Source organism: Myotis lucifugus, unplaced genomic scaffold, assembly GCF_000147115.1.
Source record: "Myotis lucifugus unplaced genomic scaffold, Myoluc2.0 scaffold_21, whole genome shotgun sequence".
Classification (NCBI taxonomy): domain Eukaryota; kingdom Metazoa; phylum Chordata; class Mammalia; order Chiroptera; family Vespertilionidae; genus Myotis; species Myotis lucifugus.
Window position 1 is genome coordinate 11095449 of NW_005871069.1, and position 12074 is coordinate 11107522.

General features: G+C 43.0%; 1 protein-coding gene across 1 annotated transcript in view; it reads right to left on the bottom strand.

Annotated features, from left to right (window-relative positions):
* The window catches only part of SLC9A9 (solute carrier family 9 member A9), a 771103-nt gene that overhangs the window by 480029 nt on the left and 279000 nt on the right, over positions 1–12074 (bottom strand). The window contains 1 exon segment of the mRNA XM_023751381.1: positions 11133–11238. Coding sequence (XP_023607149.1) covers positions 11133–11238 — 106 coding nt within the window.

Sequence of the window (12074 nt, forward strand, 5' to 3'; positions counted from 1 at the left end):
AAGTTCAGCAAAACATCAAGATAAATGTTTCATGCTGATTATCAGTTTCAAAGGCAAATATAAAAGTAAATTACCTTTAAGAAGATGTGTTAAGGAACTTGTTTTTAAGTAAGCAGGTTCATGAGGAATGTTATCCTTTCTGGTTGTGATAACATTTTCTATTTATTCTCATCAAAAGGAGACACCTTCTCATCACCTTGATGTTTACAACTATGGGCCAAATGGGAGAAGTAGAGATAATGAGGATCCTATATAACAAAAGCCCAATATGCTATGTGTCTAGTCATCCAGTCGTCCATTCAACCAATCAAAGCATAATATGCTAATGATGTAATAAGGCCGCTCAGATGTGCACTGACCACCAGGGGGCAGATGCTCTAACTGGTAGGTTAGCTTGCTGCTGGGGTACAGCCTATTGGAACTGAGCGAGATAGGCCGGACACACCCTGGAGCCCTCCTGCAGTCCCTCCCTGACTGACCAACCTCCCGCGTCCCTCCCAGCCCTGATCATGCACTGGTGGAGTCCCTCAGCCTGGCCTGTGCCCTCTCACAATCTGGGACCTCTCGGGGAGTGTTGGAGAGCTGGTTTCGACCCGATCCCGCAGGCCAGGCCGAGGGACTTCCCTGGTGCACGAAGTCATGCACTGTGCCTCTAGTAACTAATAAGGCTTTTCAAATATTTGGAAGAAGCAATATGAAAATCTTCTGGAATAGATTTTAATGATATTAGTAAAATGTCTCCACCTGTTTGAAAGTGTATATTAAGTCACATGCAGTAATTATTTGAGAGCCTTCTAAGTACAGAGTGTTCCAAAAAAAATGTATACACACTTAGCAGCTGGTAGCTCAATTGGTGTTTCTTTCTTTTCAGATTTAACCCATTGAAATTAATAATTATTCAAAGTATGTATACAGTTTTGGGGGACACCCTGTAGATAGCTGCCTATCGTGAGGATGGAGAAAAGTATAACTTGCCCTCAAGGAGTTTTCAGTCTACTTAGAAATTATGTACCATGAGAAATAATGGACTTCCCTTAGTGATACATGTTAATAACCAAGCCCTACGCAGCTGTTTTCTGGGACGATTTTTACAGCAAGTTTTGCTGCACATATTAAATCAACTTTATAACTATTGTTTGCCTGTTTCAGTGAGGAGTGCTCAGGGCCAGGATGGGTAACTGCGCCCATTCATCTTATCACCAGTGGTCAGCATAATGTCTGTCACTGAGGACTCCTCAGTAAACTTTTGTTGAATGGCTGCTGACCTCTGGGAAGTTTCCTCTTAGTGGCACGGTTCTTTAGTCTCATCGCCATCCCATTAACTTCCATGTTAAATTTCCCTTAAGATGCATGGATCATTAGAAATGTGGTATCAAAATATCACTCACTCAAAGTGCTAAGCATTCACTAATATTACACTTGAAATGACATTTCTAGTAAGAATCTCTGAGCAGCACAAACATTCCTATTTAAAAAAGAAAATGAGTGCTCCCTCTCTCTCTCTCTCTTTAATGATCAGCATTGGATTTCCTTATAAACATTTGCTTAACTTGGAGCACGGCACTTCAGATGCATTTACTGTCACCCAACAGCTAGTTGTTCAATGAGGACCTTGTTTTACCCCCCTAAGAACATTGGGGGCGTTTGCACATGTGGAATTAGTTCAAAGTAGAAGTTTCAGTACAATACTGGAAATATTTCTTTTCTTGCAGATAAATAGCTAAAAATGCTCATCCTCCTTCTGCTCTTTCGTGGATAACAAAATTTTCAGACTTAAACTTATGTAGAATCTGTATGTAAATTAAGATTGCTAATTATCAAGTATGTTAATGGGGAATTCTTTGGAACAGAGTTGAGCATAAGTAGTTTAATCTATTTCCAATAATCATATATAAGCTAAAACATGAAAATTAAATCACCTGTGTTCTCACCTAACATTTTGATTATATATATAAATTATATTTATAATCTATGTATATAAAAGCCTAATATGCAAGTTGTCCCCTTGGGAGTTTGACTGGGAGACCAGGAGTTCGATTGCTCACTGTGACATGCACTGACCACCAGGGGGTGGCATGGAACGAAGGAAGGCCTGGCCGGCAGCCAGAAGGCCCTGATCGGCCCTCATTACTGACCAGGCCTAGGGACCCTACCTATGCACAAATTTCGTGCACTAGGCCTCTAATATGTTATAATTACACACACGTGAATTTGGCTGTGATTTTTTTTTAATCAAAATAGATCTTGTTGCATACACAATTTAAAATTTTTCTTTAAAAATATGTTGTAAAAATATTTCACATTATACATTTTTTCTCCATTTTTTCAATCCTCACCCAAATATATGTTTTTATTGATTTTGAGAGAGATGATGAAAGAGAGACAGAGAGAGAGAGAGAGGGGTGAGGGAAAAACGTCAATCAATTGCCTCCCTTACTCACCCACCTAGGTATGTGCGCTGACTGAGACTCATACCTGCAACTCTTTGGTGTACAGGACAACATTCCAACCAACTGAGCCACCACCAGGGCTTTATCTATTTTTCAAATGTCTGTGTAGAATTACGTGATGTTAATACATTATAATTTACTCAACCAACTAGTAACTTATATACAACTTTTTGCTCAAATTAATGTACTCATCTCCATGGGGAAACTGTTGCACATGACCTTAATTATTTCTTTGGATAAATTTCTAGAAATGAAATAGAGGAACAATAGATTGATAAATTCTAATGCTTTTGTAAAAGTTTTGTCACTTTCTCTCACCAATGACACAGGAAGCTCCTTCTCCACAAACTCTGACCTACTGCAAGTGTGGTTGCTTCTTATTGAGTTCTGAAAAAATGAAGATTTGCTAAGCGAAAAATGATACCCCATTGTTGGTTTAATTTGTTTTATTTCATTATCAGTGAAGCTGATCTTACTGAATAGGATTACTGACTATTTATGTTTCTACTCTTGTTTATTATCAACTGAAAGCTTTGCCCATTTTTTCTATTTTTCTTACTTTTTCCTTATTGGTCTTTGATAACAGGAGTACTTTCAGCAACTTATACCTAACAATTATTGAGTGTTATAATCCAGGCCTTGTAGTAGGTTTATAATGTTTGATCCCAACTAATGATTTAAGTGCTATTTACCACCCTCATTTTATAAATGAGGCATCTGAGGCACAGAAAAGTTAAGTAACCTATTTGGTATATCAAGGAGATTAACAATTCATCATCTACACATATATAACACTAATATGCAAATAGACTGAACTGTGGAACAACCGAACAACTGAACAACCAGTCACTATGACATGCACTGACCACCAGGGGGTGTGTGCAGAACATGGCAGGCATCGGCTGCAGTGGTATGGTGGAGTAGGTGAGTGGGGGGCGCCAGACCACGGTGGGGTGCTGGTCGCTGTCATTGGGGCGAGCCTCTGGTGATTACTGAAAATTCTTTGCTCCCGTGTGCCACAGTCCCACCGGGCACTTGCACTTGCTGCTGGTGCCCGCACCTGCTGCCTATGCCAGCCCCGCTCACACGCGCTGCCGGTGCCAGAGCTGCCACTCGCACCTGCTGCTGGCATCCGGCACCGGCCCTGATTGCCCTTCAAGGCTTCTCCACCTCCTCCTGCTCCAGAGGGGTGATCGAGGCTGGCAGCCTCTTCTTGTGCCCACTGCCAGCGCCAGATCTGCTGCTCACACCCACTGCTGGCACCAGCCCCAATCGCTCTGCATCGTCATTGGGTGCAAGCAGGGCCGGTGCCATCAGTGCATGGGAGTGGCAGCAGCAGGAGCGGGGCTGCAGGCAGACAGGGGACCAGGGTCCATGGTGGGAGGGGCTGGGCAGGGGCAGGGAGGATGGGGAGGATGGGGAGAGACCCGCCCCTGTGCCCACTGTAGCATTAGGGCCCACAGTTCCTCTCAAGGTGCATGAATTCATGCACTAGCCAGTGGTCGGCAAACGCATTAGTCAACAGAGCCAAATATCAACAGTACGATTGAAATTTCTTTTGAGAGCCAAATTTTTTAAACTTAAACTATATAAGTAGGTACATTGTTATTAACTTAATTAGGGTACTCCCAAGGCTTAGGAAGAGCCACACTCAAGGGGCCAAAGAGCCGCATGTGGCTCGCGAGCCGCAGTTTGCCGACCACGGCACTAGGCCCCTAGTGTATATTATAAGAACCATTAACCTACCAAAATGTGGGTTAAAACTGCTTTCTTGGGTTTACCCTTCATCAGTTAGTTTATTTGCACTGGTTTTTGCCTGCTGGGTCTACTTGCCTTTATTGCTATTAGATAAATCAGCTTTTCTTTTATAGTTTCTGCTTTTGATATCTTGATCATCTGCAGATTATTTTAAATAAATATAATTCAAACATATATAAACATTCAGACAATAAAGAGGGATATAAAATAAAAAGTTAAACTATATGTTTTCCCTTTCCATGAACAGTGGTCCTACATAGAAAAGGATTTCTTTTTCACAATTTATGTTTTTATTTCTTCCCATAGTGGCCCTCTGACTAAACAATATGCATGCACCTCCATTTCTTGATTTAGCAGCTCTGCACAGTATATGCCAATTTCTTACCACAAGAAATGTGCTATTTTAGTTCACTTACCCCTTCCTTTCCTTCTCTCCTCCTCCACCTAATTGTATGAGAAATATCAATTTTGGTTGTGGGTACCTTTATGACTTTAAGTAATATACTTAAACATCCATTTTTGATTTATCAACTTTAAATAGTGTGCACTAAGTGGCTCATCTGTAATAGGGGAAATCACAAATAAAAATGGTTATTCTCATAAAATGCCATATTTATAAAGGAATGTTTCATTAAAAGCAGGTCTATCTTTAGTCATTTTAATGAAACCAGAAAATCTGTGTAAATTAGTGATATAAAAGATTATATGAATTATAATGAGCATTTATTTGTTTATATAGTATAGATTACATAGATTATAGAGCCTTTCCAATGAGATTGCTCTCTTTATTGCTCTGAATAATGTTGTAATGTATACAGAACTTCCACTGTACAGAAGGAAGCCAGCACAGAGAGTTTGTGGCTAAATGAAGTCACTACAGAGGTCTTCTCGGTCTTGTTTGGGTTTGTTTCTGTCAAGTGTTCATTCACTTTTCCTTTTGTGTGGCATTAGTACTCTAAGCAATAAACTCACCTTTCCCTGTCTTAGTTCAATGCATCCAAGTGAAACTGATTCCACTTTTGAACTCAGGAAGCATATGACTTAGACCTGAGCAGTACATTTCCTTGGCTGCAGTGATTTAATCCACGTGGGTCTGGAAAAGCCTAGGAATCTATAAGGTACACTGAGATTTGGGCTGGGAGTAGTGGGCCAGAGATTTTTTTCTTTATTCTCCAGGAGAATGATACAGTCAGGGCAGTGATGGCCATCTGGGAGCAGGTGAGGAAGCTAACTCTGGAAAGGCTAAATCTGTTCATCTCAGAGGACCTTTCCCCAGCCAGGCCCACTCCTGCTGTTCAGAGACATCAACCAATACAGATTCCCTTCTTGTTTACCAATTGGGGTGGGTTTCCTGTCAATGGCAATAATTGTGTAGTAATTCCTGGTGATCCTGACACCAGCTCTTTTGACTTAAATCTAGGGCTCTTTCTACTCAACCATATTGCCTCTGAAAGTAACATCATTAAGAACTCGAAACCACACATCCTTCAAGACTTCTTCAGTTTATCTTTTTTTTTCATAACCATGAAACAATCTTTAGAAATGCAAATACATTACATGGGAGTTCACTCATTCATGAACTAGTATGCATACAGATTTGGCCATGACATTCTCTATATATCCTAATTAACAGCGTGGGTCAAGCTAATTTCAAAACACTTATGTTAAAGTTACTTTTATTTTAAGATGAACAATTTTGGATCATTTTAACCCATAGGGACACCACTCATCACCTGCTGCTGTGTAAATCAAATTCAATTATAAATAGTTGTCTGAAAATCAGAGCGTGCAAATAATTAAAATTTTAAAAATACTTAAAGTGAAGAGAATGATTTTTAAACAAGGAGGTTAGCAGGTGGAAGATGGGTGTCAGAGACAGCAGGAGCACTGCTCAGTTCGGCTGCTCTGAGTTCCTCTGAGTCCATATATTCTTCTAAATTCTCCCAACTATGCCAGGGCAGGTCCTTCCTCAAACCCTGCCCACTGTACTAACTGTTGGAAACTTATTCCAAGTTCTTCCTTTATTCTCTGTTCACTAGTGTTGGGTCTGAGCCCCTCTGCCTGGGGCTGGACCTCCTTGGATACCGGGTCATAGATGGAGAAGCCATGAGAGGTTGTGGTTGTATAAAAATGAGTCCTTATTGCAGAAGCCAGTGGCCACATAGCTATTAGACAAGACAATTCTTCACAGCAAAGTCCATACAGGCAGGCAGACAGACACTAGTTGGTAAATACATACCTTGCCCATAAAGCAGCATCAGTCTCTATATCCACAGTTATTACCTGAGCAGCCTCATGCTGCCTCTAGACCAGTGATGGCGAACCTATGACACGCGTGTCAGAGGTGACAGGCGAACTCATTTTTTTTGGTTGATTTTTCTTTGTTAAATGGCATTTAAATATATAAAATAAATATCAAAAATATAAGTCTTTGTTTTACTATGGTTGCAAATATCAAAAAATTTCTATATGTGACACGGCACCAGAGTTAAGTTAGGGTTTTTCAAAATGCTGACACGCCGAGCTCAAAAGGTTCGCCATCACTGCTCTAGACCCCTAGCTTTACAAAGCAGTAGTACCTGAGCTCTGCTTTAGAGCTACAGCCTCAGTAGCCTGTCCAGCCACTCTAGCTCAGCAGCTTCTCCTGTCTCTCCTGCCCAGCACACTGGCTGGTTAACATGGTAACTATATCTGAGCTCTCTATGAGCTCTTAGACTTACATCGTAGCAGTACCAGCTCTCAGCTCCGTCTGAGCTCTCCTGTGTCCTGCACACATGTGAGCTACATTCTCTGTGCCTGCTGCCTCTGCTGCTTCACACTCCTCTGGCCAGCCTAACTTGTATATTATTCTAGAGACTAAGAAGGCTAGTTGCCAACAGTGACATCAATCATATTTTGTCTACAGACGGGCACAGTGTACCGTGTGTCCTTGCACGGGCTCATGGTATCTTGGTCTTGGGCACCCTGATTAGCTCATGCTCAGAGAAGCCTTGGCTATTCTGGTGTATTGACAACAAGGTCTCTGTGCTCCCATTGGCCTTGACTATCCGGGGACCCTGGTATGGTTCCCACAATGGGAAAGTGAATGAAAGTATGGCCATTCCAAAGGGTCTCTGGAGGCACTAAGAGCCATAGTGGCCAATGATTTGGGTTCTTATTATACTTGATTTCACATCCAAACATATAACTTTTCTTTTTCAGGTACAAGAAGAGCTCTATCACTATTCCTAAAAAGAACAAAACCCCCGTCCCCCCACAAATGTGTAACTAAAAGGGGAAAATACAAAAGAGGTTTTCATTTGTTCTTTAATATTTATTTTAAATACATAAACAGTGTTTAAAAAGTTACTATCTACAACAACAAATATCCATGTAAACCCAAGGTTGCAACATTTTTCAGGGAGGTAACTGATGAAGTACAGGGCACGGTAAGGTAGTGGCTCCCCGCATGTGGGCCATTGGGTTCTCAAGAAGGAGCTGGTTGTAAGTGGTGAAAGACAATGAGGCAGAAAGAGATGCTGGGAGAAGTGATGCTGTGTGTGCAAAGGCATGAAGGTACCAGCCAGAGAATGTGACAGGGTGCTGTGCATGGTTTAGTGTGAAGAGAGAGAAAAGTGGAGAGATAAAATATTTGAACTTCTAGTCTGAAAATCATGGAAAACTTTTAAATGATTTTTAAATAGGGTTTTTCTAAGGGAACTAGAAAATAGATAATAGAAAGAGTGTAGGGATGGGGCATTAAATGGAGAGGAAATATGCATGTGTAAATAATGTATAAAAATTATCATGTGCTATAAACTAAGTTAAAGAAGCTAGTGAGCGAGAAAAGTAGAGTACAAAACATGGAAAACTGTGAAAGGTGGAGGCCCTGTTGGATAGACAGCCCAGACCCAGCACAGCAGGCCCATCCACTCAGTAGAGTATGAGAGGCTCTGGTGGGATCCAAACACACCAGGCAGAAGAAAGAGGTTGCAGATTTGATCCTGTAGATGTTCCTGGGTGTGTCAGGTGTTCCTGATCATCTTTATTGTAAATAATGAAGCTCATTAGAGTCACTCTGCACAATAACTGAATTGCCCAAGTGGGGAGCACACGATTTCAGTGAGTATGGCAAGCTCTCCTGCCTTGAAGGCGGAGATCTGGCATGGGGAGGGAGGGGCACAGGAGAGGCACCTCCAGTGATAACTGCATGTGGACCTGAGGCAACGCCAAACAAATAGACTGTTTAAAGCCCACAGGCCTGTGCTCAATGAACATCAATCTTCATCCTGGAGTGTAACTTTTCTTTTTTGTTATCCTCACCCGAGGACATTTTTTTCCGTTGATTTTTAGAGAGAGTGGAAGGGAGTGAGGAGAGAGGAAGAGGAGGAGAGAGAGAGAGAAACATCAATGTGAGAGAGACACATCGATTGGCTGCCTCCCACAAGTGTCCCAATCAGGGCCGGGTATGGAACCTGCAACTCAGGTACATGCTCTTGACAGTAATCAAACCTGCCACCCTTCAGTGCGTGGGCCAATGCTCTATCCACTGAGAAACACTGGCCAGGGCCTGGAGTCTGCATTTTTAATGAAACTACTGTGAATGGAAGTGCTGCCCTGGAAAGGCCCATCGTTCCTTGGGCTGTGGCTAAATGGATCTTTCCTAGTTCATTTGTGCTTTATTGGTTTTGTTCTTGGCTTGGCCCTTTACAGATTGGCAGCTCAGAAAGTGAAAATGAGGGACTTGGCAGATTTTTAAAAATTTTTTTAAATGGTCTTTTAATATCTGTATTTCTTGGGCAGGGATTCCATATGTCCTAATTAATTTCCTTGGTATTTCTTTGAAAGCATCCTTCAGCATTTGTGAGTCTGCCATGGCTTTTGCTTTTAATTTGCTCTCACCAACATTTTCTTTTAATGCAGAAAAGGCAGTTTTCTGTGGTCAGGTGAAATATAAGTTTACTTTTGCTTGAAATTTGCTGAGTTCTGTGGTGATTCCAGGTGGCATCTTTAAGAAAGGTCAGCTGGCAGGAAGAGCAGTGCTCCCCCCACCCCAGCTCCTCTACTCTTAAGATCTCACTTCTAAAAGTCCTTTGTTACTTCACAGTACTTTTCTAAATGTATTTGAAGTAATAAACATCTTAAATCAATCCTGTTGTCGCATTTACTTATCAGATGGTTCCTTTCCTTTGGTTATTTGACAGTTGCCCAAAATGTTGGTCTTAATCTAAAATCAAGAAGAGACCCCTGACTCAGTGAAAATGGCATTATCTATCTATCTATCTATCTATCTATCTATCTATCTATCTATCATCACCCTAATATGCAAATAGACCGAATGGTGGAAAAAACAAATAACCTAACAACCGGTTGCTATGACGTGCGCTGACCACCAGGGGGCGTGCGCAGAACATAGCAGGCATCGGCAGCAGGTGTCAGAGTGCGGAACATGATGGGCATCGGCCGTGGCGGGATGGTGGAGCAAGTGAGTGGGGGGCCAGACCAAGGTGGGGCACCGGTCGCTGTCATCAGGGTGAGCCTTTGGTGGTTACTAAAAATTATTTGCTCCTGCGCACCGTGGTCCTGCCGGGCACTCCCACCTGCTGTCAGCACCAGCCCCGCTCACACCCACAGCCAGTGCTGGAGCCACCGCTTGCACTTGCTGCCGGCACTCGGCGCCAGTCCCAATTGCTCAGAGCCATCAGCAGGTGTGAGAGGCAGCTGCTGGCCCAGATCACCCCTCAGGGCTTCTCCACCTCCCCCTGATCCTGAGGGGTGAACAGGGAAGTAGCCGCCACTCTCACCCACTGAGGGCGCTGGCCCCACTCTCACCCGCTGCTGGTGCCGGCCCCAATTGCTCCACACCATCACCAGGTGGGAGCAGGGCTGGTGCCGTCAATGCGTGGGAGTGGCAGTGGTTGGAACAGGGCTGCTGGCAGACAGGGGACTGGGGGGACCGTGGTGGGAGGGGCCCAGCGGGGGCACAGAGGATGGGCCAAGACTTGCCCCTGTGCCCATGGCAACCTCAAGGCCCACAGTGCCTTTCAAGGTGCACAAATTCGTGCACTGGGCCCCTAGTATTAAATATAAGTGGTGTATAAAGAGGAGATGAGGGAGCACTGGCTCTCATCTCAGAAAGAAAATTCTTGCAGGACAGGACTAAGGAAGCCTTGCAGGAGCTCTTAACTGCAGCTGTCCATCTCCCTTGTCCTGAGGACCTAAATATGTGTGGTTCCTCTAACACAGTGGTCAGCAAACTGTGGCTCACGAGCCACATGCGGCTCTTTGGCCCCTTGAGTGTGGCTCTTCCACAAAATACCGACTTCTGCACATGGGCCACGAAGTTTCAATTGCACTGTACATACGTGCCCGCACGTGGTATTTTGTGGAAGAGCCACCCTCAAGGGGCCACAGAGCCGCATGTGGCTCGCGAGCTGCAGTTTGCCCGACCACTGCTCTAACACATCACATCTGCATCAAGAAATGAAGAGTATTCTGACTCTCAGGTTCTAACTCCAGTTTGCCAAATTTACTATAAATACAATGGTTTCCATTAGTCTATTATCTATAAAATGACTTGTATAAGGAAAAAAATAAATGATATTGATTTGAAATGAAGAAAGCTAATTTATGTGCATTTCAGGAACCCCACATGAATCAGCTAAATATATGCATTGAGAAAAAATAAATAAATGTTAACCTCTCCCTAGTACATCATAATAGGCTGGAAACATGAAACCCATTAACAGAGTTAGACATTAGGTGCCTAGTGAATTATACCCAATTTTGGAGATTTCCTGTTGTAACAATTCCTTGAAAGCTAGAAATTGCCTGTATCTCTACAACATAACACAAAAGATAACTATTAAAGCCACCAGGAATTATCTTCAAGTGGAAGCGCATTTCACATCATCAGAGAAACATGGGCCAAATCTCAGTACTTACTATGTTAGCACTATGGCCACTGCATCATTCAACACACTCTCCCCAAACAAGAGTGTGTACAGGTCAGGGTCCACATGCAGCTCATGGAAGATGGCCAGCACTGTCACTAGGACAAAGCACACACAAATAGGCAGAGTTAGCTGGGACTACCATGCACTTAGTTGTGGTCACCTCAGAAAAGCATTCATTAAGTGCTCATCTCAAATCCGTCCTCTATACCCACAGTTGACCTTCATTCAAAAATAATCTGATTGGTGATGCCCCTGCCAATAGACCTCTCTGGGACCCACCACTCCTTGATAGTCTTCTATCATCTGCACCATTTACCTTCCAGCATTTCCCTCTGTTGCCCCTGCCTGCCTATGCTTTGCTGTTTCTATCAAGCCACACTGAACTTACCATAATTTCCCTGCAAGGTAATTGTGTAGATTTTTAACTACCTTTGCATTTGGGTTTACTTTACCAGGGCAGCATTTTTCCCCATCCATGTGCTACCATCCCTCCCCCGCCATTCCCTTCCCCTATCCCGCCCCCCGCCCCCGACACACACACACACACACACACACACACACACACACACTCATTTCTGAAATACATATACAAACATACATATTCTTGCTACACAAACAAAACAAAACAAAAAAACTTTATTCAATCTTTTAAAGCCTCTCAAGTGTTTGTTTCCCCAGTCCCCTGGCCCCTGAAACCTGGCTCACTCCGTTTTGATCTTGGCACTTGGATCCAATCACAGAACTTATGAAGAAGAGACTGTGAGTTCCCTGAGGATAGGACCCATCTTTGCAACACAAGGTACTTGGCAAATGCTCAGTAAGTATTTGATGCATGAATGACTAAGTGACTGAATGAATAAATGAATATATTCGCATGGTCTGCTTCTGTGAAGGGAGAGATAGTCAACACCTGGCTCTCATTCTCTCCTGA